Genomic DNA, 26,973 nt, shown 5'->3' on the forward strand with positions numbered 1-26,973 from the left:
GTAAACAAATGAGTGGCGCATGTTTAGCACGAAGAGGAGCAGAGCGTTTGGCTGCTGTCAGGCACACACACAGGCTCAGATGGACGCGATGGTTAAAGGGATGTTTCAGGATTTTTGACATGGGGCCTCATTTCCTTGTTATCCAGAGTGTTGTTGATTTCTGGAGATATATTCTTTTTAATTCATGCAGTCCTTATATTTGAAGAGTTTAGTGGTGCTAAGCTAGTGCATGTCTATGGTAACTAGTAGCCTGCATTAAAAATTTGGAGGACTAGTTTTTAATGCAAGCTACAAGTTACCATAGACATGCACTACACTGCAAAAAGTCTTTAACTACATCAGTATAAACATCTCAATTTGAGCATAATAATCCTAATTTTAGTTGTTTTGACTAGTTAAGAAGTTCTTGGGCATTTGTCCTAGATTATTTCACTTGTTTTGAGATGTTTCTGACTCGTTTTGATACATTTCGTCCTTATTTCAGGTCATTTTCTTTGCCAATGGGGTAAGAAAATTGGACTTATCTCATTGGCAATTTTACTTTCTTATTTCAAGCGAGATTTACCCTAGAACTGGTCTGAAATGTCCTCAAACAAGCAAAGTAAACTTGGTCCGATCAGGAAAAGTGTCTAAATGAGTGAAACCCACTCAAAACAAGATACACTTCCTCAATTCAAGACATTTAAGCCATTGCTTGATATTTACTTTTTGTAGTGTAGCCTAGCATTAGCCTAGCACCACTAAACTCTTCAAATATAAGGACTGCATGAATTAAAAAGAAAATATCTCTCCAGAAATCACTCTGGATGACTAGGAAATGAGGCCTTATGTCAAAAATACTGACATAAGCACTTTTAGATACTTAAAGTGCACACATTAGACACAATTTGTGCTGATTATACGATTATATTGAAGATTTTGCTAAACACTGTACCCAGCTTTCTTTAGTTTGGCCATTTTTTAATGTTTATAGTTTCACTTCCTTATTGGACACCGACAGGAAGTGACATAGAAGAAGGTAAACAACTGCTACCGTGCCAAACCATGTTAAGTCAATGGGAAATGGAATGCTACCTTCTTCTATGTCACTTCCTGTTTGTAGCTTCATGATTATATTTTCAAAAGCATTCAAACCTGTCACATGCACCTCAAGAGCTTGATATTTTTCCCATTTGATTGTACGGAAATGCAAAGCAACACAGCAACACCTCCTCCTACGAATTACAACAGTGGTTTGGCATTGCATTGCGCTTAAAGTGGTGCGTGTTGTCCTTTTCCAGGCATTTGGTGATGATTTTAAACATTTGTGCAGAGTGGAAAATGCCACATTGATACAGAAATGTGACAAAAACTGACATTTTCAACATTTTAAACTTCCCTTGTGTTCCTTTTTGGCTGTGCTTGTGCAAATCTCAGCCAAATGAAAGACCTCTGATCCCCTGAAAGGCGGATCGTGCCGTATATTGTAGCTTCTTGTGATATGGATGATGTGTAATCTGACACAGCTGCGTTCCCACAATGATAAAGTTCTGTCAAAGTGAACCCACAAAGTGAACGCATGTTTTGTTGCATAAGTTGTTGTTATCGTTGCAGCTGCCTGTGAAGGAAATGCAAGCGCGTCTCTATGGCAACAGCGCGGGCCATGTGACTTCGCCGAGAGGAAGCCGCCAGCTGCTGGGCCGCGCACACACGGCATCTGTATGAAATTAGGAGCAGAAAATGTCATATTCTTTGCCTCGTTTGACTGTGTAAATGTATGTGGTTTGTTTGTGTGCGGCGGAGGAGGAGTTCTTGAAAAGCGTTTTGTGAGATAAAAGGGCTGGGAAATGCTCAGAATAAAGAAATATCATAATCATCATAATTTGAAACATTATCAGAAGACCTATGCTGTTTTTTCCCCCCGGTGGTGGAATGAAATGTGTCTGTCCTTCAGTGTATTGTAAAAGCAGAAAAAGACCTTTGTGCGTCGTCTATTGTATAAAACCTTTTATCGATCGCGAACTAGCAGCTGGTTGTTGTCGTTTCCATTAAAGTGACAGTAAAGCTCCCGAAAAGTTGTGATCATAAACTTATCCCTGTGAAGAACTGGGATGCGATTAATGTGTTAGGAAAGTTAGGAGTCTGAACCACAATTGAAAATCCACATGCTCCCAGTGAAGGGCTTTTTAATTGGTCGCGGTGGCTCTTTACAATTGAAATGTGGCATTTTTATTGGCATCCAACCCATATGATTCATGGAAAATGTCAATGTTTGCAAAAAGAAAATGTACAAAGAAACAACCAAAAAACAAAGGAATTATACTATTCTTTAGTCAGTGCTTTTTAATGTTATGTATTAAGGCAACTAAGTGTGTGTGCCGTATTTTCCAGAATATAAGTCGCATTGGAGTATAAGTCGCACCAGCCAACAAATCAGTGTTAATTTCGTCGACTCAAATATTTAGTCTTAATTTTAGTCAAAGTGATATTTTTGACGACTAAAATTGGACTAAAACTAAATTAAAAGTTTCTCATGAGACTAAAACTCTGACTATAATGTCCAGATATTTTAGTCGACTAAAATAAGACTAAATAAAAATGAAAAGGAGAGACTAAAATCATCCAAACTTCTATTGACCGTCTGAAAAAGCCTCATATCAAGTAAATTCACTGCCAAAGGATCAGCTCTGAGCTTTGTTCATGTGGAGCAGCTCCATGAAGCAGAGGAACAAGATTGAATATGATTATAATGAATATTATCAAAGCAAAGTCGACTAAATTCGTCTTAAATTTAGTCGACTAAATTGACATGCAATTTTAGTCGACTAAAACTAGAGTAAAATTGAAAAGATTTTTTTCGACTAAATCTCGACTAAAATTACATTACATTTTAGTCAAAAGACTAAGACTAAAACTAAATTAAAATATGTTGTCAAAATTAACACTGCAACAAATGCATAATGAAGAAGAAAAAAGCATATATAAGTCGCTCTGGAGTATAAGTTGCACCAGCCTTGGCAACTACCTGGGCATGAAGGCATAACTGCACCGTTGACAAGCCTCTCCCGGCAGCACATTGTTCAAGCTCTCATTTGTGAACTCTTTCCTCTCCAACTAGCTTTTAGCCTGTGATTAGCTTTGTTGTTTTCTTCATTGCAGTGAGAATAACCTCCTCTTTTCGCCAGTCCTTCACAAGTTTCTCTCTCACTCCAAACTTTACCGTTTATTTACATTTCAGTGGTACAGCAAGTAACTAAGTAAGTGCTTTATAGGAGCAGCAGATAGTGGTACTACAAGGCTGAGTGCCCTCAGTGTGAAAATAACAAACAGGTGCAACTTATATATCAATAAATATAATATCACATAAGTGTAAGTCGCACTCCAAGCCAAACTATGAAAAAAGGTGTGAGTTATAGTCTGGAAAGTATGGTAAGTTGATTTATACAGTAGTTTAGTCATGCCTTCTTCATTTTGCCCCAATGGAGCTGGTTCTGGTTAGCTTGAGTTTTTATAATCATAGTTTTCGCTATATTTCTCTTTACTTTAGTATCAATTAATTTCAATGAATCCATGTCTAGTTATTGCAGTTTGAAAGTGTTGACGTACAAATTGTCATGTTTTGCCCCATTTCTCCATGAAAAACACGGACATGTTTGCGCCGTGAGTGTTGTATTGAGGTCAAAGTGAACTCAAGCTTTTCTATGGAGCTTTTCTTGTTCCTAATGGATTTCAGTGTTGTCCATCTAACTCCGATTCCTCTCTCCATACGGCGCACAAAGCGGCCCCACTGCATCCGTTTATAACTGCAATGCTTTCAGCCCGTATACAATATTCATGGCAGACTGACCGCTCCAAAGCTCAAAAACCAACAGAAGGGCTTTGAAGAAGTTTTTCCACATTGGGTCAGAACAGAAAGATTCTTCGGGCACGATAAAAAAAAATATTGTATTTTTGTTTTAGCAAAGACAAATTGTACTAAAACTTTCAATTCTTGCTTTACCAAATGTATAGGACAGAGATTGTTCGTTCTGGACAGATGTCAGTACTCCTGAATCACAAAGTACTTTTACTTACTGCTTCAGAAATACTTATAAGTTACTGACTCCTCCCACTCAAGTCAATCTATAGTGACAGAAACTTAATGTTGAGGGAAAAAAATATGTTAACTTTGAGCTTTGTGAATATTTGGCTTCTCTACCCTTCTTTAAATGTGGCAACTCCAGTGAGAAATGGCCACAAAGGAGAAACATTTGTAAGGCAGCATATTATCAATTCAGTTTTAGTTTGTTCCAAAATGTGTAGAGATTGATTAATTTCTTTATCCTTTAACCCCCTCCTTAACAGAGCACATTATCTCCAGTTCAACTTTACCCAAATCTAAAAGCTTCTCGACTGGAGCTTACAGCCTATAGGCCAGAGTTACACCTCATTTGAAAGCTAAGACCTACAAAACTGATAATTTTTCTTGTGTTGTCGTCACTTTTCCATCTAATTTTTGGTGGGTTTTTTGACACCTGTTTTGCTGCTTTTTGATGATTGTTTTGATGATTGTTTTGCTGCTTTTTTGTTGTTTTTTGATGCCCATTTTGTTGCTTTTTGATGATTGTTTTGTTGTATTTTGATGCCTGTTTTGTTATATTTTGATGCCTGTTTTGTTATATTTTGATGATTGTTTTGTTGTATTTTGATGCCTGTTTTGTTGCTTTTTGATGCCCGTTTTGTTGCTTTTTGATGATTGTTTTGTTGTATTTTGATGCCTGTTTTGTTATATTTTGATGCCTGTTTTGTTATATTTTGATGATTGTTTTGTTGTATTTTGATGCCTGTTTTGTTGCTTTTTGATGCCCGTTTTGTTGCTTTTTGATGATTGTTTTGTTATATTTTGATGCCTGTTTTGTTGTATTGTGATGCCTGTTTAGTTTTCTGTTTTGACATCTGTTTTGTTACTTCTTTGTCACTTTTTTTCATCCTCAGTCACGTCTCATTTTTGTCACTATTCCGACGCTCTTTTCAAGAAGCTTTTAGATTTGGGTAAAGCCAAACTGGAGAAAAAGTTCTAAACTGGAAATTAATAGGTTAAAAAAACAAAAAAAACTCCAGGCCCTAAGTAATTTCCAGCACATTAACTCCACAGAAGTCCTCCCCAGAACAGCAGTGCCTCTCCTATTCTCCCTCTGATATACAGATCTATACCGTTTCCCAGTCCGCTGTCATTAATATTAATGAGATCGATGCGTGTTCAGACCTGGCTGTGTACGGCGCGCTCTAACGAAAATAAATCCCTCGGAATTGAAAGCTTCAACGCGGTCAAAGTAAAGCGCTTAAATGTTGCGTGTTTTCAATGATGCATGAGAATAAGCTATAGACATGTGTGTCAAAGACGAGGGCAACGAGAAAGCCGTTCTACATCTACGCCGTTGTAACATAAACTATTCAGCGAGGTCCTGAAATAACCCGCTCTCCCTTCGACTTCGGCGCGGTGTTTTTAAATGCAGGGTTCAAACCTAGTCATCAGTGAATTGTCGTCATTCACGCGAGATAAGAACAGTGTCATTATTTGGATTTAACGCTTTGTGTTAACGCAGTGTGTCGAGCGCTCGTGGAGTCTGTACACCCTGGAAAGATGATAATGGATATCGCCAGGAACAGAGCGATAATGAGGTTTTATTTAGCGCAATAATTAATCAGTATGAAGGAATACAACAGACTAAGCTCAAGGTCTAACCAAGATTTAAACGTGTTTTTTTTTCCGTTTTCTTCCTTAACAGCTTAATGTCAGAGTAAAAAAATAGATGAACCTCACTCTTTGTAAAGCTTATTTTCTGACATTTTGAATTGAAATAATGACAATATAGCAGCCCAAAATTAGGTTTACTTCACACTCTTCCCACTTAAGTAGCTCATACAGACTCCAAACTTTCCAGTCTTGAATTGTAACACATTTTTTACAACTAATATTTCAACAAAATAAAACCATATATTTAAACCTGGCTCTATTCATTACATACATTTCTTCACTGAAAATAAAGCCAATTTTGTCAATTTCTTTTATTTATAAAATACCTCAGGGGTTGTTGAGACATAAAACAACAAAGGTGTTTACCGACAGGTGAGAGTAGCCGTTAACCCCGCCTTAAAGGCCCTATACCTGATTTTTTCATTTCAAACAATGATAGAAGAATCCACTAAATTGAAATGTTGGTGGGGGCACAAGCTCATCCCTAATATTCCTTATATATTTGTAGCATCCCAGTTCTTCACGGGGGCAGGTTAATCGGCACATTTCACAGCGGGCACGTTTCAGGGTCACTTTCACAAGAATGCTAGAAATCTTGCCTGCAAGTTCATAAAATTGATACAAATGCTTTATAATTAGATCTTCAGTGTTTTCCCCACAAATGTGTGAGTTTACAATATACTAAAGGAAGACAAAACAAATTTCATTCCATAATGAGAAAAAAATCCGGTGTAGCTCCTTTAACGGAGAACATTTTCTCCATGTAAAGTTTTACCCAAATCTAAAACCTTCTCCACTGGAAAGTTCACAGCCTATGGGCCTATACGCCACATTTGAAAGCTAAGACTGCAATTTTGTCACTTTTTTGCTTCGTTTTTTAGTTGCATTTTTGTCATGTTTTTGTTCCCTGTCTCGTTTTCATCGCTATTTTGACGCTTATATCAAGGTTTTAGAAGACTGATTGTGGAGAAAATGTGCTTGGTTCAGGTGGGGATAAGAGGTTAATAAAGGGAAGCTTAGCCAAGTTAACCCCTCCCGTGGTCTGAGCTGGAAACTTCAGTGTCGAGGCCAAACATCCTACACTTCAACTACAGAGTACAGACGATGACTCAAGAACCTTAATCAAATAAAACACCATACTTCTATATCAAAACATATAATAACAGAAAATTGACAGCCCGAGGTTTTTTTCCTATTCACCTGCAGTGTCTCGCCTAAACATAGACTGGAGTAAGACAGACTTTCCACATGTCTCACCAGCACTTTGTCATTCATCTGAACACATGCCCTTTAAGAACATTATTCATCCTCCGTCTTTGCACTCACCTCACTGAGATAGATGAAGAAGGAGCAGGTGGAACCGTCGACTCCGTAGCTGCCGTAACACCCGTCGGAGCGCCACATTTCCTTCATCCACTGCAAACACATTAGCACGATTAGCACGATTAGCATGATTAGCTAGTTTACCCGTTTCGCATAGTTAACTCAATTCAAAAACTTGTCATCTGCACTTTGGGCTTAATGATATGAATTTGCATTGCTTCCTGCTCCCTCATTTGCATAATTAGCTTCATTTGTTTAGCCAGACGCCATTCCTGATTCTACCTTCTCCATTCAGGTTTTGAGACTTACCTAAAACCGTCATATCTCTTGTGCCCGAATTGACAGCAGCTAAATATATGTTTGGACAATCTCCGCCGCCTCGAGATAACAACACGATCCCTGTCCTAAATCCTTGAAAAATCCAATACTAAAATGCTGTGTGATATTAGGCCTAGAGGAAATCAATTGTTCTGCTTGGCTGGCTTTATGCACCATGCGCGTCAAGCACAGTTTATTGCAAAGACGGAAACGCGGCGGCACCGGGCAAAAGATTGGGCAGATTAGTTGTGCTTTTCCAATAATAAAAGGAGGATTTGTTGACGCAATAGCAGTGTGTGGAAATGTCCCGCTTGGTTTACGGCATAAAGCTAAATGTGCCGACGGACGGGTAGCTGGGCAGGAATGGCAGCATTTTGTTCAGGCGTGGAAGAAGGACAAAGGTGAGGTGAATAAGGAAGTGCTGTTACAGAAACCGTGTGGGGCTACTTTTAAAGGCTTTATTCACAACAATCCCCTGTTTGTTTATGCATTATATTAAGATCTTGACATGTGTTGTCACTGGGCCCCGAATAGATCAACTCTGTCTTAGTCACGCTCCCCTCTTGTTCCATATACAGATGGCATTGTGTCACCAAACCCTTTTGTAAACTGCAGACTGTAGCTGGTTAAGGTTCACATACATAATAAATAAAATAATCTTGCGGAGGAAAGTGAATCTTATCTGAAGTGAATCTCAAAGCTGTGTCTAATAATAAACATTTGCGTTGCTCCGTAGTGGCAAACACTGATGTAGTAATGATAATTATCGTATTATCATATTTGTGTCTTGTGTTACTCTGAAAACATCTCCCCCCCCCATGATAACGAGACTCTTGGCAGCTGCCGTTCCAACGTCCCAGAAAACAACACATAAAAACAACAGTGAGACCTGTTGAAAGTCCAAAATCAAACGGCTGATCAGGGCTGGGAGATATATCGATATTTAAGATATATCGATATATTTTCAAATGAGAAATGGAATTAGATAATATCGCATATATTGATATAGTTCCTTTAATAAAGTGCAATTTCTTTATTTAAATGTGCATCTTACGGAGCTTTGTTACACAGTGTTTATGTTCACATTTCATTTCACAGCTCTCACTTTCAGGATCGTATATCGATATTCAACCTAAATATATCGGGATATATTTTGGTCCATGTCACCTGGACCTACAGCTGATCATGCTAAACAAAGACCATGCGCGCTTATGTGCTCTATTAATTCTATCAAAGTTCTTGTTCTACTCTGAAGACTAAGTGAAGGCATCACAGGGGTAACGGCAGTACTTTCTCTTTGATTATTAAGGTTGTTATTAGAGGTATTTGGACTGAAATTTGGGGATTTTACAATATCAGCTATCGGCTGATCTTGCGCCGATAAAACTGCTGGAGCGGCCAAGTATTTATGTTTGTATTATAGACCAGACATTTGGAAAAGTCAGCAAAAAAAGTCTGTCTAAAATATCGGCCGATAGAAAAACCCATATCGGTCGACCTCCAGTTTTTAGTTACTGCAACTTGCCAGTATTTAAAGAGCTCCGGGAGCTAGCATTAGCCACAATTCAGTAAACTGCCGTGGCTTGCATCTGCGCCACATGAAAAACAGTTTGTATGGAAATGCAATATAACAACCGTACTCGTATCAGATCATTCTCACTGAATTTGCACATAGCAATTATACATCTGAGCGGATTTTTTCCTATAATCAGATGTTGGATATATCCCAGTTCCCAGTTGCCCGGACAGCAGCATTATTCCACCTCACCAAGTAAATGATCGTTTTTATTACATGTTTTTCCACCACTAACTGAATTTATTCCTCAAAGTTGTGCAACTGAACAAAGCATGTTTTCAAACTGTTAATAGCAGCTTAATCTCATGACATAAAACATTTCCTCTCCCTTCGGCCGCAGCTTCCCTCCCGCATCAGTTGAAAGAGCCCATTGTTTTTGCCGCTCATGTGCTGAGCATGTGCGGGCAGTGTGGAGGGGTGGGAAGCGTTTTTTGGGTTCTGCTCTACAATATCAGAGTCTGGGCCGTGTGAGGAGAGTGATACAGGCCTATCAGACAGGCCAGACAAAACGTACAAAATCTGAGACTGTGGATAACAAAAGCCATACTATTCGCATGTTGAGCGACTGGTTGGTTGGCGAGAGCACACTTGGGGCTGTGAGTGGGCTCCTGCTCTCCCTTTTTGGTCCAAAAGCGTCAAATTAAAACTGCGGGAGGTGATGTTTTCCATTCTCTGAACACGTTTGAGGTCGTGTGTGGGAGGCAGTTCACATTTGAGCAAATTGACTCAAAAAGCAGAGACTATGGTTGAGGGCGGCCACAAAGGAGGAGGATTATGCGGACATAGACATTAAACAGCGTGTGACATTAAGGTTATACGACTTTACAAAGTGCCACCCTTGAAGGAGCATTTTCCATGATTCACCGCCTCTTTAGCCGTATGATCGATAGCCCGCTGTTGATAATGGACGCCGCGGTGATAAGATACAGTGAGGTTTATGTGCCTCGTGTGTGTGTGGTCACCTTGATTTTGCTCTCGCAGTGAGGGAATCCGTCCAGCGGGGGCAGCTCGCACTTCTCCTGCGCTCCGCTCAACAGATCTGATAAAACAGACAGAGAGAGAGACGGGAAATCGATCAGGGAGGGCAGGAGTGAGGTGAGGACGGCGTTCGTGGAGAGCAAATTAACACGAGGTACGCCCACGTCACTCCATAGAGAGAGAATAGGTTAAAGGAGCCACAACAACCAAAATAAAAAAGATGCAAACTTCAAAATAACTGTTCAAGTTAAACTCATAAAAGACAAAACCAAAATATACAAGGAAATTTAAAGCAAAGATTAAACCAATTTCCCCCCTGCCACGTGGTTCAGCCTGAGATTTTAAAATGGCCGACAAAGACCACGCCTTGCCTCTGTTCCCACCATGTGGTACAGGTAAGTTTGAGTAAATGAATAAATAAACAGTTTTGAACAGACAATGTGAAGTGTAATCAGTAACTTAAACAAATGAATGAATCTGGTAGGTTATTGTTGGCTGATGGATATTACAAATGAAACAGTGTCCAAAATAAATAATGGGACAAACCCACTTTGTCACAGGATCTGTCAGTGACTTCAATTACATTTAAATAAACAAGAAAGCACAGTGCTATTTCAAAAAGGAATAAATCAACCCCAAATTAATCTTCTTTCTAAATATAAAAACTATCATTAATTGATTTGTGCGACAGTGCTTGGTTCAAGTGCTTAAAACTGTAGTGCTGCCCCCTGCTGTCCTGACTGAATTCTTGATCATTATTGGCCCCCACTGACCGGGAAAACAGTGAATAGAGTAATTAATATGCATGACGTCGCTCATTAATATGTATGACATCATCAAAAATAGATTGATTGGAGTAAAAATCTGCATCGTCCTGCAAAATATCGCGATATATCGGAAAATCGATATATTGCCACACTCCTAGTCCTGTCTGTACAACGCTTTTTCTTTTTCACATGGGACTTTTTTTTCATTCACTTCATGACCCGCGGCGGTAAGTGTGTGTGCCCGGGCTGCCCTTTGGGGTAGGACCCGCAGAAGCATGGCGGCGGCACACTTCTGCGCAAACAGACCCTCCGACCACCACCGGGCACTCACACAGCCGCTCTCACAGGGCTCTGGTATTTCCTCACGGTTTTCCATCCAGGTCTGAGCCAGGAACATCGCTGCTTAGCTTCAGAGATCGGGTGAGGTGGTAGAACCGTGTCTGCACAGTTTAAAGCTGATTCAAACCAGGAAAAACACCAGGCCTTAACCAGGACTACACTAAAGCCGCCAAACTATTATAAAAGCACATTGTAAACTAGAGTGCCTAATATACACACAGATGACTGGCCTCTCACTTTCACAAACACTTCAGGAGAACAGATTTGACAAGAGGGATGTTCTGCAATCCCACAACACAATGCTATAACCTAAACAGCAAACAATGGCGCTAATCTAACCCAGCGGTTTGTCGTCTTGCGTCGACTTAATTACACAACAGGGTGAAGGGGCCAGCTCTGCAGAGTAATTACACGGTGCACAAGGTGTCATTAGCATGCTAGCATTTCATTTAGTCAGAGATGTAATTAAAAACGGTAATTAAGCGGAACGGCATCGGCTAGCTCGCTTTAGTTAGCGTGATTGCCTCGCCTGATGTGAACTGGATGAGGGTCAAAGGTGCAAGACAGGAATTTGTAACATGTTTGTGCAGTAATGGAAGTATTCATGGTAGTGAAGCTTAAAGCGACGACTGGACTGGTTGAGTTGAGGACGTTTCGCTTCTTCTTCTCAGCTCTTGTGGTCAGAAAAAATGACAGAAAAATTAAGATAAATATTTGTAAACTTAAAGCAGTGCTAAGTAACTTGTTTACCTTAATAAATCCTTTTCGTAGTCCCGCAATTGCATTACTTTGCTTGCACCAAGTCGGAGCCACCAATACACACTCATGGAATCACGAAGAAGAAGCTAACAGGCTAACAAGCAAAGCTAACTGTGGGCTAGTGCCACTTCAACAGCATTTACAGCGAAGTTTGAGTGAAAAAAAACATCTCCATTGTGTAATTGGATGTACACTTTTCTGTCAGCGTAGTATTTACAATTAATGTCTAAAAAACGTAACATGCCGACACCTGCAGTGGCGCTTATGACCTCTAGGGGAACAAATGACTTAGTTCTGCTTTAAACGTTGACAATGGGCTTAAAAACAATTTGGGGTTTTGATTGTGAGTATAATTATAAAGAAATCACAGTATGTAGTGAGACTGGGCCGGATGGGAATATAAACTGGACTGAAGTGGGAAAGATACTTTATCCGATGAGGATGGATGATGAGCTTTAAAAATATTCAAAAAATGTTTTCCTCTATGACACACTCTACAAAACACAGGAAATATAGATCAGAGCGCTTCAACAGCAGCAGACGATAGCATCAAAGACAATCATAAGGTTCTTCTAGAAAAGACACAACGGTAAAACAAAAATGTATTGAAATAGCTGACATGTTTCAACAGAATGGAAAATGACTTCAGGTAAGTGTGGTGTCAGTGTGGAACAACAGCTGATAAGAGACGCATCGTGCAAGTCTAAATACGCCTCTGACTGAAGACGGAAGTCATTTTTCACTCCACTGAAACATGTCAGGTATTTGTGTTAAACCTAGTATCTTTTGACAACTATTGCAACAGCTATGGCTACTAGGCTAACTGTAAAAAGACTCGACTTGGATATCCAGCCTTTTCAACTGTTATAAGCGTTATAAGAGGCACCATGATTTGCAATTCAGTGTTAAGTTATCCAGATCAAACCCCCCTTGTGATGCGTGTAATCTTTATTATCATTGTCTCCGTCTCTCCTGCACGGCCTGATAAGTCTTTGAAAAAGCCTTTGTTATTTTGCGGCCATGGATCACCGTCGGGCCGCCGCTTCACCTCTGCCACGGTAATCTGTCCTCCTTACAAAGCCACGGAGGCGTAATACGCGGCGTGGCGGGTCACATTCTAAAGTCTAAACCATTTCAATTCCGTTCGCCAGCTTAAACCTCAGAGTTTTTAATATCCCAGGAAGCCAATATTGCGTGCGTGTGCGTGGTTATCATCCACGTGCCTTTCATATAAGCACCTCCTGATACGGGCCATTCGCGGAGGTCAGCGTCTTCACCAGTGACCTTTACAGCGGACGGATAAATAATGCATGGGTCTCGTCGTGGATGGAGGGAATCAAAAGGGAAAAGGAAGGGCTGATGAGATGACAGAGGGTGGAGCTTTCACTGGAAAAGTCAATGATAAATATTAAAGCCGCACTACGCACCGTGTTTTCACAATAACTTCTAAAAGCTTGTGTCCTATTTCAGGAAGTCCATAACAGCACACAGAGTTTTTAATTGCAGTGGTGCTGTCAACCGTTCCTCAAAATAAACTTGTCTTTTGTATCCATTGCATAACTGTAGGTGGCTCAGGTTTTAACCAACAGATTGTTATCATTTTCCGTGCAGTCATGAAGAGGATGTTTGCTTTTGAGAAAGATCGCCTGGAAAGATGTTCAGTAAAAATATTAGAGAGTCTAAAGAGGCGTTCACTTTTAGTAGTCTGCCCCTTAATGTCCTTACAGAAGTTATGTTTGGTGGGACAGTCCAAAAAAAAAGATCTGAGTTTGATCACTGACAAATCCACAGTTTCTTCAGTCACTCATGTTTCTCTTGGCGAGGAAAAAACTTTAATGGAGTCCTGAAAAATCTGGTTTTCGTCTTCCAATCAAACTCTTTCCAGACCTGACCGCCCACAGTCCTGTGACAGCCAGAGCAAATGCGAACCCAAACATCGTCATCCAAGGTAATATTCAGCTCCATTTCCATTGTTGTTTTATGTGTCATGACACCACCATTTTCAACCAAAATAATAAAATGCTTGTAGACTTTCTTCTGATCAGTTCCCAATCACTATGTTTTGTTACATAGCTCCTTATTTGTGACTTATCTGTATATAAATCACTTGAGGGTAAATTGAATTTCGCTCTTAACTGGGCAAAGGTTTAAATTACATTGATTCACTGTGAGGAGGTCCATCCGTGTACTGTCATTTTATTTAAGTGAAGCAGCAATTTTAATGAAGAAATGTTGGACAGGAAAGTTATTTTTAAGCTACTGACGACTTCCACTTCCGACCAGCAAATGCGAGAAAAAAACAAACTCTTAAAGAGGGGGTATTATGCAAAATCGACTTTTTCAAGCTTTACATCATGTTATTATGTCATTCCCTCATTAAAAACATGCCTGAAGTGTTGCCTTGGCACATTCACGTATTTTTGAGTAATCTGTAAAAACTCTGGTGGCGGCCATTTTAGGGATAGGTTTGCCTGAGTCCTCCTAGGAACGCCCCCACCTCCTGGAGACGCCTCCGAGCTTTCGTCACCAGCCGAGTAACCACCCACTGCTCCTCAGCAGAACCCCCTCCCCACTGATGCCACAGACAGCGTGTGGAGGGGGCGTGTCGGAAAGGTTCTTAAAGAGACAGAGGCCTATTTCTAATTTCTATTTATACAAGGCAGTTATTCTAATTTACTGCATTTACAGACCAACAGAAGGTTTCGTCATCATTGTAGTGTGATATAGACTGGTGCTGTGTGATGGAAAAAAGTATAATACCCCCTCTTTAAAAACAACCATCAATATTTGTGAAACTCAACAGAGAGTTACTGAACCTACTTATTTCTCAGACTCATTAGCCAAAAATGCCGCACCTGCCGCTAAAAAAGTAATATTTACTAAAGTCACGACTTCTGGGGTTAGCGTAGCTGCTGTGCCGTTAGCATTTATTTATTTATTTTATTTTAAAATTGTGTCTAATGTGTCAAATGCACTTTAAGTTGATCTCGTAACATATCATTTGGATTGTTGCGCAAAAATGCTGTTCATGTTTGTATGTAAAAGTGAGATGAAATTATAAACTTAATGTAGTAAAACAAGTTCAACTTTTTGGCTTTAGCCCTTTCGGATTTTTACTTCCAAATGTATAGATTATGATCCGATAAGTCATGCTTTTGTTCAAGTTTAACAACTAGAGCATCAATAATTTGTGGCAAAGACTTTCTCGAATTAACTTGATCACCGTTTTTGAGCTTCCCAGTGTTTGGTTGCGATGCGCAGCAGGATGAGGCAAAAGCCGCGGTGTTATTTTCATCATTGATTTTTGTTTATTTGCGCCGTCAGCCTGCTGCGGTGAACTGACATCCTCCCCGTACTTCCTCCTCTCCGCACGCTGCTCTCTCACCTGAAAAACAGATTTTTGGAGGCGCGTTTCTCCTCCCTCCACTTGGCAGAGTGAAATGAAAGAGATAACAGAGACGCGGCGGCATGTGTCAGGATCCGAACTCGGAACAACAACAGATGGAGACGGAAATGTTGAATCAACGCAAACCATATTGTGCCGTTTCCAACAAAGAAATGTGCGTCAGTGTGGACAGAATTACACCAAAATACAGGAGGAATGGAAGTCAAACCTTGAAGCAATAAAAGTGATCTCTGCCAAGTCTCGCAATGGTAAAAATGTACGTTAGAGTTAAACGTTCAGACCTTCAAATACCTAATGAAAAAGAAAAACGTATTTTGACAGTGACGGTAACTTTTCTGGGAGTGGGAGAAATGGAAGGTGGGAATCTCTCTCTCAAAATGGCTATGATCTGTGGAGTCCCCCAGGGGTCAATCTTGGGGCCGCTCTTATTCAACTTACAATGTACACGCTTCCAGTGGGACAGCAATTATGTGTCTTACCACAACTATGCAGATGACACTCAGGCCTATGTGTCACTGACGGCTGGTAAACATGGGCCTGGAGAGACACTCACTGTCACTGCATCCAACAGATCAGTTTGTGGATGCAAAACAGCTTTCTCCAACTACACTCAGACAGAACTGAGATCATTGTTTTTGGCCCACAGACACAAAGACAAAGTGTGATCTGTCACCTCGAGTCTCTCTCTGTAAAACCCCCCAAAAAATAGGTTATAAATCTAGGAGTGATCATGGACTTGAACTTAAAGGGGCTGGAAGCAAGTTCGCCATTTTATACTCACTACTGCCACCTCAGGCCATATGTGTAACTGCACCTTCTATATTAAACTCGTGCATGACGGCAATTCGGGCCGAAGTGACACATTTTTGAGTGACGTACAGGATTTTAGAGGCATTTGTGGTGAACAGGTCTGGGCTCATTCTACACATTAGGACATGGCTGGAACATGTAGGGGGAGGAAAATACTTAATTTTAACATTTTTAAACTCCTTCTAGTCCCTTTAAACAGCCACAAAGCAATAACATCAGCAGCTTTTTACCATTGCTACGATCAAAGGAATAGTAGACTTCGAGAGACTTATCTATGCATTTGTCTCTGGAAGGTTAGACTACTATTACACTCTGACAAGAACCAGGAAATACAACCATATTAGTCCAGTGCTCCGTTCTCTGCATTGGCTTCCTGTCACTCAGAGAATCAAACATGCTGGACCGGTGCATCTCTCAAATGTCTAGAGAACAGGTGCGTAGCAACATACTGTATAACCTGTTCCAAAGTGTGGCTTTAACTGTAATCATACACTTCTTTCCTCTACAATGAGAACAAACAGTGGGCATGACATGAGCTCGAGCGGCACCAGATGTAGGATTTGATCGGCAAATATGAGCCCGCCGAATCCCAGAAAGCCATAAAAATATATCTCGTTAAAGCCGCCACTGAAAACACCCATCCATCTGCTGTCAGAGATGAAGACTGACAGCGCGGTTTTGACTGTTCCGGGGCCCGGGGAGTAATCTAGCGTGTCCCGTGGCCGCGGTCCCAAAAAGCGAGGGATGTTTCGGGGATTGCGTCACTGGAGAGCGAACCTCCGGCTTGGCATTGCGGACAAGTCGAAGGAGGCCGCGTTTAAGTTGTAATAGAAAGATAAGTGTTTGCATTTGCCAAGAAACCAAACGCAAAAGAGGCTCGGCAAATTCCCAATCGGGACATTAGCGTTATTTAAAGTCGTCTTTCCGCTGTTATGGAAAACACGGTGCCTGCAGGAAAGCATTTACAAGGAAATCTATTACTAATGAATAACGGATTGAAAAATGAACACAAAAATAGTACCTAACTCGATAACTAAGTGGACTTGGATAAACCTCTGGTCTCAAATGCCTAAAACAGGGATCTCACAGGGGCTAAATCAAGAAGAATCTAGACTGATCCAAGTTCTGAACAAGGATTTCTTAAGCACAACAACACAAGAGCGAAACCAGGTCCAAATAGTGACGAAACCGGTTCAAGTCAGAACTTTAACCTGGTCAAAACCCCAAACTACTGAAAGACCTTCACGCTTTGATTATAATCACCAGCTGGACGTGAAACAAAACTGGCCCACTTTAACGGCGAACAAGCAGTTTGACAAGCAACAGCCGCTAAACAAGCAATGAAAGGCTAACAGTTGTTGGCAAAAAGGTGTGTAGCAGCAAATAGTGGATAATAGGCTCTTAAACGCAACAAGGTCCAAGAGCCCAGAGCAGAGCAGACCACCCAGTTTACAGTAAACACATTTTCTCATCCCGCTATGGCTGGGTTTCAGATGACATCACGGCATGCTATCGGCCTGAGATTGAGGCAGGTAAAAAGCGAATATCCAAAAACATAGACGTCAGAAACAAGCGCTGGCTGCCTCTTTGGTGAATCGTCTATGCCTCTATGCTTTGGCCGCCTCCTTTTCTTTTTTTTTTGGAGCCCGCCGCTGCTCCGCCATCCATCACCGAGACGACCAGAGCGGGCAATCACGCTGCTGTCAGTCACTGAAGTCAGGCCAGTGAGCGGGCGAATGCCAAAGACCCCCCCCCCCATCCTCCTCTTCCTCCCTCCTCCTCCCTCGCAGCTTTAATCAGGCAGAAGAAGAAGAAGCTGCTGCCGTGGAGTGGGCTAAAAATAGCTGGCTTCATACAGTAACCAAATACAGGCCGACGTACAGGGCTGCTCATGTACAATAGACCTGCCGTGTTTACTTTGCAAACAGGTATGGCCATTGACAGAACAGTGGGCAGGTAAACACCTTGGGGTTTTGAAAGACAGCACAACATTTCACTAAAACACAAGGAGTCATCGAATTGGTGAAGAACATCTCAAAAACAAAGGATGAAATGCAACTATTGATTGAATTATGGGCGTTCATTGATGAAGAACATGTGTCTTGGCATCTACGATGACTGGACTTGATGTTGTTTTGGGGGGAAAAGGGCGCTACGCTGGTCCAAGGGTGGAACTACAAAGCTCTAACAGTAAACACAAGAGCGAGGAGGAGAAAGCATCGGAGTAGTAGAAGCAATCAGAGCAGCCCAGAGGCGCAGAAACAGATGAGATCACCAGTCCTTGCATAAGAGCGCCATTAGCCGGGCCCTATAGCAGCCAGCATCTGATAGCGTTTACACAGCCCAGGCTAAACAATAGGTGAAGGAGCACACGGTGACCGAGTCTCCATAGGGAACGTTACAGGGCTTCATCTTCATCTCAATTAACTTATCTGGTGTTGACAAACTTATCTCGACATATTGACACAGCTTGACATGGATGCCTTAAGGTCTATCATTGAATTAAACAATATTTGCTTGTGACATGATTAAATATAATATGAAGGGGGTACATCTGATTAAAAATGCCGTCTGCCGGTACTTCTTCCTGTTCAGAATCATTTCCTGATGCCCCGTGACCTCATCTGCCAACAGGGCTAGGAGCGGAGAGAGGAAATTGTATCATATCGTTTTGTAATGAGAAGAGGCATTAGCCAAACACACAACATCTGCCGTAGAGGAAGCCATGTTGCGGTTTATGAATTTCAAACATTTACTAACTCTTAGCTGTGAGCGAGTTTCTCAAGATTTCGCAACAACGGAGGAAATATAGCCACGTACTTCACATCTCAGAAATCACCTGCAGAAAGTAAGTAGTCAGTCAAAGTACACCGTCCGCAGCGGGGGCTTCCCAGCATGCAACAGGGCACGTGCTTGGATCTGATCAAAACACATGCCTCGAGTCCGGGGCCTAAAAGTTAAACCAGATTTCCTGCCGCAGCCCACTCAGCTTTCAACTTATTTCATTACAATCCTTGGCTGAAACGCTGGAAATGATCCCTTTAATATGTGGGGCTAAGCTAGAACTAAACCATGATTAATAAAGGAACTAAACTAGGACTAAACCGGGACAGAACTAGGAGAGGCTTGAGCTAAACCACGACTTACCTGAGGGAGTAAAACTAGGACAAAGCAAACCAAGTCAACAACTGGCCGTGGGATTGACTAAATCCAGGAGTAAAACGGCTTCTGCACTAAAACTGACCCAATCAAGTTATTCCCAATATATCCAGATGTGAAACAGTCAGGATCTTGGACCATCAGAGCAAGACCGAACGGCCAGATCTTGATAAGATGACAAGTTTTCCATTGCGTGTAGGGATTTTTCAGAACGTTGCGTCTATGACTAGTTAGTAGATTTAAAAGCTGATAAAGCTTTGTTCTTCTCCCAGTCTTCGAGTTTGACTGCATTTCTACTTTGTAAAGAAAGCAACTGGGATCATGCTATAGGTTTTGTCGTCTTAGGAGGACACAAAAGAGTGAATCATCAAGTTTATTTTCTTCCACCATCGAGCTTCGGCGTGGGAACTCTTGCGGAGGGCATTTCGTCAACAACTTTCACGCTCATTTTAACAACAGACCGAAGACCCTTTTTCTGAATTGGATTTCGGGGGGATATTTTTAAGCCAACCTCGCCACCGCATCCTGATAATGTTTCTTCGCTTTTTCCGTTACGTCACACGATCTGGGCTGCAGATGAACGTTTGCTTCTGACGCCGAGAGAGAGAGAGAGAAAGTCCCCGACCTTGTGCCTTTGGTTTCAAACGCCCGGAGGATCATTTTTCACCGTCGATGGAGAACACAGATACAGATCGATACAGGACAGGAGCAGCTCGTTCATTCTTTACCAGAAAACTGCAACGGATGAAGGATGTTTTACAGCATTTCTAAGAAGAAGTGTGAAGGGCTTACTGTTTGAGTAATCATTTGAAATCTTATCTTGCATCATTTTTTTAAATATAGCACCCAGTCTTCATGAATAGAGGAAGTTGCGTTCAGTTTAATAGATTTGTTGCCTGTAAAAACTGATATCCCTGAAAATAGAGAAGTGCCTACTTGGTTTAGCCAGTAAGGCACCAGAGCCTGAACAATACTTTTTTGGTACTTTGCGTCGTTATTTAACACCACGATTCTCAATCTTTCTACACCAAGCACCAACTCAAACAATATTTGAGCTAAACCGGGTCTGAAAAGGGTCTACTATAAGCCTTATTTGAGATTAATCATGTCTGTTATTATGCCTTAACCATGAATAAAGTCCTTAATTAATGGAGAACCACTGAACTACAACAATAAAATTAGAGGTTGACATTGGACATTTTACAATATGGGCTATCGGCCAATCTAGCGCTGATAAAGTCGATATCTCCAGGACTCTCTACGGAGGAACCGGCATTCTGGAATCTGAGGACTGGACAGTCTGTGATCTTGGCCCGTCTGCTGAGGGATCCTTCGGCCCTGGGTCTCTATAGCCTGTCCGTCCATGGGAGTGGATCTCTCCTTCTGTGGTTCTCCCCAAGGTTTCTCTTTTCTCCTGCTGGGTTTTTGAGTTTTTCCTTGCCGTGCTGGAGAGTCTAAGGACGGGGGACGCCCTCGCCGCTCGTCGCTACCTTTGGACATTATATTTGCCTGGATTCACCTGAACTTTTAATTGTCATATTTATTGCTCTGTTTTATTGCCTTGATGTTTGTTGCAGCCCTTTGAGGCGACTTCTGTTGTGATATTGGGCTATACAAAACCATTAAACTTGAAACTTGAAACTTGAAACTTGACCGGACGTGATAGAGACTTCCCGTTTTTTCATTGGAAAGAGCGAAGTCAGAGCTTTTAATAACTTCAACAACTCCCTAGGCCTCAGAGAAACATAGAAACATCACGATGAAAACTGGTTAGCTACAAGTTTCACCAACTACACCTCAGTCAATGTGGACATGGTGCATGTCATTTTGAAGCACAGAACCTGGAGAATCCAATCGCTGTGTAAAATGCTGCGGCTAGCAACAGTACGCTAATGCTAACGGCAACGAATCAAAGCTGCAAGACGAAAAAGATTGAAGATTGAATTACCTAAAGTAAAATCGGCCACTGCTGGAGTGACAAGACACTTGGAAAAATCGTAGTCTCGGCAACCAGACTCCGCTTCTTTACAGAAGAGGGTCTGGCAACACTCCATTGCGCGCTTTCAAAGGAAGTGACGCAGCGATATGGAGCCTACCGACCAATCAGAGCAGCTCCCTGAACGGGCGTCACGTTGTTGCGCCTTTGTAGTTTTTCAACACAAGCAAACACTTCACGTAATGCTCCAGTATGCTGGTATTCTTAAGTTTTTCTGACATAAACGACAGAAGTCATTTACTGAACTCCGTGTGGCAGGAGCGCCATTGTTAATGTCCGAATGACGACAACTTTCTTGTCGCTGTTTCTGTCGTCACATCCACTATGTTCTCATTGGCTGCTATGCACTTCGGTTGTCCCACATTAGTCCCGCCTCAAGCAGTAGCTTTTCGACAGGATCGCCATCATAGTCTCCTGTTTATTAATTAATAAACATCGGAGATTAGTCTGGATGCCAGGCTAGAAAAATCGGCCACAAATATCGAAAAACCCCAGTGTACGTAGACACTTGGGGTGGATACCTCATGATACGATACGCAGTAACCGATATGTTGCACAAAAATAACCTACGATACATAAAAAAAAAAGTTTAAACTTTATTTTAACATAATACACACTATTCATCATTTACATTTCTTTTCAAGTGCTTTGTATCCCTTTCTGTGTCTATAAATGATCCCCGACTTGCACACTGGGTCACAAATGGGTCTATAGATCTGTCAGTGACTTCATTTACATTTAAATTTAAACAAGAAACCACAGTCCTACTTATAAAGGAATAAATCAATCAAAAAATTAATCTGTTTTATAAATATAAAAAACAATCTAAAGCATCTAAATACTGTCTAAATATAAAATATGACTGTATTCTTGATCATTATTGGTCTCTGTTGACTGTGAAATGTGGTGCATCATTAATATGCAGGACGTCGCTCATTAATATGCATGACGTCATCAAATGTAACGATATCAGAATAAAAAGTATCATATTGTCAAGCAAAATATCGCGATATCAGAAAACAGATATATTGTCACCCTCCTAGCAGACACTGGAGGCAAGGTGGCTGAAGTGTCTTTCCCAAGGACAAGAGCTAGGATTTGAAACCTTGACCCTCGGATCATGAGACGACCAGCTCTACCAACTGTGCAGGCACTTAATGCATCTCAAGAAAAGACAGTAAGATCTGGAGCAGCTTTTGGGACCAATCACTATTCAATGCCAGTGCTTTAACCTCAGGCCACAGCGCTACAGCTGTATGAAGTGGGGTCATCTTTTATTCACATACATTAAGCATTGATTTAAATGCCAAGCAAATAGACAGCTCCTGATCATCAAACCCCTTATACCAAACATTACATGATGACTGTGAAATTGTGGTTAAAATGATTCTCAGTTTAGCCACTTTGCTCAACTTTCAGAGACTGAAATCCAAACTGACACCCCGGCCGTCCGCCGTGTTGTGCCCGGGGCAGCGTGTGTTGTTTGGTTTGCGCATGGTGCATGAAAGCGATTACATTTTGCACGGCTTTCTCTCGGATGGAGCGGTGCTGGGGAGGTTGATTAGCCGCAGCAGATAAACAGACAGACACATGCTGCCGCTGGACTGGGGCCCATCTCCCGCTGATATCAACAACCTCCGCCGCAACCCCACTGTCAACACGGCGCTCGCACACTAACGCCGGGGCTGCTGCGTTTGATTCAGTGATTAGAGACAAACACGACATGGCTTTGGCACTTTCCCGCGAGCCGAGGCTGCGCACTCCTACAGCTGCAGCTCCGGCTCTGCGCTGTGCTGCTGAAGCCAGTTCCTCTCATGCACATGCACTGTCCCGATCCTTATCTCTGCAGTGGGCACAGCTCTGGCAGATGTAAAAACAGCTCGTCTGTGAGGGACCCTACAGCACGTCAAGAACAGACCATCAGTTTCTTTTCCTCATGGTGCTCCCTTTGTTTCCGAGTGGATTTTTTTTTGTGCAAATAAAGCCATGCTGATTTCCTGTAACGGCTCGGATTTATTTTCAGTCTCTATTTCGTCTTCACTTCATTATTATGATCAGCTAGCTTGTTAGCTAACAGCATAGGGAGATAAAGGACGTTTCCCTCATCGCTAAACAATGTAATGTATCTCTGTATTCTCAAGGTTTTTAGTAGAGGTCGGCTGATATGGGTTTTTCTAAGGCCAATGCCGATATGCTCAGACGATACTTTTTCCAAATGTCTGGTTTATAATGCTGTAAAAACAAATCCTTGGCCACAGCAGCCGTTTATTACTTTAGGTGATTCAATCAAAGTTTCTGTCACAGCTTGGAATAATTGCCATTAGCATTGCTAGCCGCGATCCAAACTAAAACTGCAGCTATTAAAACTAGCTCAGCGACTGGATTCTCCTTCTTCTGTGCTTTAAAATGTCCATATTAACTGAGGTTTAGTGAAACTTATGTTACTGTTTAACAAACTTGCAGCAAACCAATTTACATCGCGATGTTTCTCTGCTCCCCTGAAGCCGAGGACGTTGTGGGAGGACTCGTTTTGGAAGTCTCTATCAGAGGGTCCAAGAGGTTGCGTCGCTCGGTCTACTCATTTGTAAAATCCCCAAATATCGGCTCAATATATCGGTCAACCTTTAGTTTTTAGACATTATAAACTTAACTTGCCTCATCATTTAAGATGTTTAATTAGCGCAAACACTCATTTGGTTTCCGTTGCTATGCTGTCATCTACATTGCCTCTATTCAAATCCTAGAAATAATAGTAGGCTAAATGTTGTTATTAGACATGAGGCAACAAGGTCGACCACTTTCCTGATGGAATATAAACAAATTTGCATGTCGATATAGCTTATGTTGTGTTACAGATGCCCTTCCTGACACAGTGCACATTTATCCAGGCTTGGAAGCTGCGCAAAAGCTTGTCTGATGTCGTCACAAGTCCAGTTTGGCAGCCCTTTCCTCTACCACAGCCTGTAATAAATTAACAATCGACAACGCTATCATGTGCTCAGAGCTTTATTCACTCCCACACGCTGTTGGCCTTCCTTTATCTAATCAATGGCAAATACAAATAAAAGATATCCCTTGAACCCGTTACAATCCGAGCACAAATATTAGTCAAGGATGTGGCCCTGGCAGTTAAACCATTGCTGCTCTACATTCAAAGCCTTTTTCGCGAAATGGGAAAGGACAGCGCCGCGGCAGCTGTCTTCAACACTCCAACGAATCAAACGCAACTCAATCAGCGTAAAGCAATTTGGAATATTCTTTGCCGCTCGAATTTCTGAAGACGACTGAGCCCCACAAATGTCAATCTCGATCACGCGGAGAGAAGGTGAATTATCTCGCTGTCCGACGATGCAACAAAACCAGCACGCGGCAAATGATTAAACAATTCCCTGGTCAAAATGTGAGGTAATTGATTGTAAAAGAGCTAAGAAGCTACCAGAGAAAGAACCGACTCTCGCTGGAAAAGCTGGCAGCAAAATCAATGGAAACAAATAAAAGGGGTCAGGCCTCGTGAGCAGAGGTGATGTGAATTAAATCGAAGGAAAGACTGTGGGAGATCGTACGCTTTACAGAGGATGTGAAATAAGTAATGACGTGAACGTACCGGCCACGTTGACTTTCTCCGGGTTGGTGGAGCTGGGCGTGGCCGTGCTGGTGCCGTTGGTCAGGTTTCCTCCGGTTCCATTGTAGATGTTTTCCACCTTCGATTCGAGCTTCCCCAGCCGCAGCATGATGTTGTCCAAAAGAACGGCCAGAGTCTTCTTCAGGTCTGCGCAAAAAGTCGAAGAAAATGCACACGTGTTGAACAGTAGCCTTGCACAATGAGCCGCTCTCCGTAGCGTTATCCCAATCTTATCAAGCCGAGACTGGTCAAGGCCAAAAACAGGGCTATGAGAACCACTGACTCACTACCGGGTCTCTCTGACAAACACCTGTTACTCTGGATAACCTCTGCCCCAGCTCTGACCCCGAGGTTGCAGGAAAGTCAGCCAGGCCCATCTTTATCCCTGATAGTGACATCGCTACTGCTGACCCCGGAGACCTTTCTTCACCTGTTCCACCAAGAGCTCCACAACAATGGCTGTATTGATCTGACAGAGGAGGGACGAACCTGTAACAAACAGTCCTCCGATAAACAACAACTTCAACGCCATATTGTAGATTTCATATCAAGCGCCTGTAGCGGCCGGTTTAATCTGCGGGAGCCTGACAGTATCCAGTTGTTTCTCTGGGCATTACAGGACGATCAATTCCAATCTGGAGTTTCTAATGAAGCCTCCCTTTGGGCCACCAGACTCTATTAATGGCGCGAATAACTTATTGATGCGTCTTCACGACCTGAGCTGAGCGGGATTACGTCTGTGTGCAGCTGCCTCCGCTACGGGGCTGCTTTCCTCCAGGACTTTGAACACGCTGTGGGGAGAACGCGGTTAATCTGATCAACCTTCTTTGGAATCAACACGTTTATAGTCTTTGAAAGGTAACGTGAGACTTTAATACGTCCAGCACTCACCGTAAGCCGTCATGCTGCCCACGTACGGCCCGTCCATCACGCTCTGGTTCTCCTCGGCCAGAGCCTTGATGTACCTCTTGCTCAGCTCCAGGATCTGCTGCTGCAAGACGGCGCTGCTCTCGTGCGTCGCCCTCTGCTGGATGGTGAAGTGCAGCAGCATCATGCCCCAGATGAAGCCGAAGATCACCAGGAAGAAGCCCAGTTTCTGGGACGAGAGCTTCCACAGAAACGGGGTGGCCATGGCGCGGCGGGGCAGGGCGGGGGGAGGGGGGGGGGGGTCGGATCAGGAGTTCAAACGGGGCATGGCCTGGGGGCGTGGCTGGGTTTCCTTTTCTGACGCATCCTCACGACTCGACACGCCAGTCCCACCTGAAGGACACACACAGCTGACGGTCAAACACATGTTGATCACAGTCTTGCACTTGTTAGAAACTGCAATACTGATCTAAAACAGCCAAATTCCTGATTATAAAGCGATCTGACTCTAAGCTCCTCCCACCTCCTCCTCTTTGCTGTGCAGCAGTTTCAGTAAAGACACAAATAAATGAATTCCGGTTTGTGTGGTTGTAGTGAAGGTATTTCTAGGTTTTTACTTCGTGATAAGAGGATTAAGTTTGGCACGAGATCGAGAATAGGGATTGATCTCGATACTGCTATTGGATATTGGAGCCGATACTGGAAAAAATACTAAATCGGTTATCGGCTACACATATCCGATACTGAAACCATACCAGTTTTGGCTCTCAACGCCTTAAAAACACAACACAACTGGGGAATCCGATCACTGAGTTAGTTTCAATCTTCGCCAATGTATTTTTGATCAACGCGCAGAATTCTGCAGTTAGCTGAAGCCAAGTGTTTGTATTTTAGCCTTAGAAATAACTGATCTGACATATTTGTAATGATCAGATCACTTCATGTGAGTTGTTTATATTAATGTAACTTAAAGCCTGTCATAAACCCAAGGATATTTAGTGTAGAAAAGTCACCCTTGTTAAATGTTTATCCAAGAGTTTATCGATAGATGTCATTAATAATTGACCCGTAACATGACAATAAAATATGACTCTATTGATCTTACAATGGAGAACAGTCAATAAAATGCTTCACTCAGAGGAAGCCACTTTTAAAAAAGTCTCTTGGTATCGGTAAATATCGGATATCGGCTGGCCAGCATTGGTATCCGTGGCAAAAAAAGCTGGATCAGTCTATCTCTAATTGGGAGGTGAGGAAAGTGTATCCTGGACACGGAATAGCCACTGGAGAGCATTCAAAGAGTAAAAAAAAACACAATTCACGGTATGTTTTGCTAC

General features: G+C 42.1%; 1 protein-coding gene across 1 annotated transcript in view; it reads right to left on the reverse strand.

The window, feature by feature from the left end:
• mgat5 (alpha-1,6-mannosylglycoprotein 6-beta-N-acetylglucosaminyltransferase) overlaps positions 1 to 26,973 on the reverse strand; it is an 81,536-nt gene that overhangs the window by 48,203 nt on the left and 6,360 nt on the right. Inside the window, exons 2-5 of the mRNA XM_079581831.1 lie at positions 25,661 to 26,029; positions 24,752 to 24,916; positions 9,896 to 9,972; positions 7,043 to 7,132 (exon numbers count right to left, since the gene is read on the reverse strand). Of these exons, the coding sequence (XP_079437957.1) occupies positions 7,043 to 7,132; positions 9,896 to 9,972; positions 24,752 to 24,916; positions 25,661 to 25,901 (573 nt within the window). The 5' untranslated portion in view covers positions 25,902 to 26,029. The remainder of the gene's footprint in view (positions 1 to 7,042; positions 7,133 to 9,895; positions 9,973 to 24,751; positions 24,917 to 25,660; positions 26,030 to 26,973) is intronic.

This window comes from Gobius niger, assembly GCF_951799975.1.
Source record: "Gobius niger genome assembly, chromosome: 23".
In the NCBI taxonomy this organism is placed as follows: Eukaryota; Metazoa; Chordata; class Actinopteri; order Gobiiformes; family Gobiidae; genus Gobius; species Gobius niger.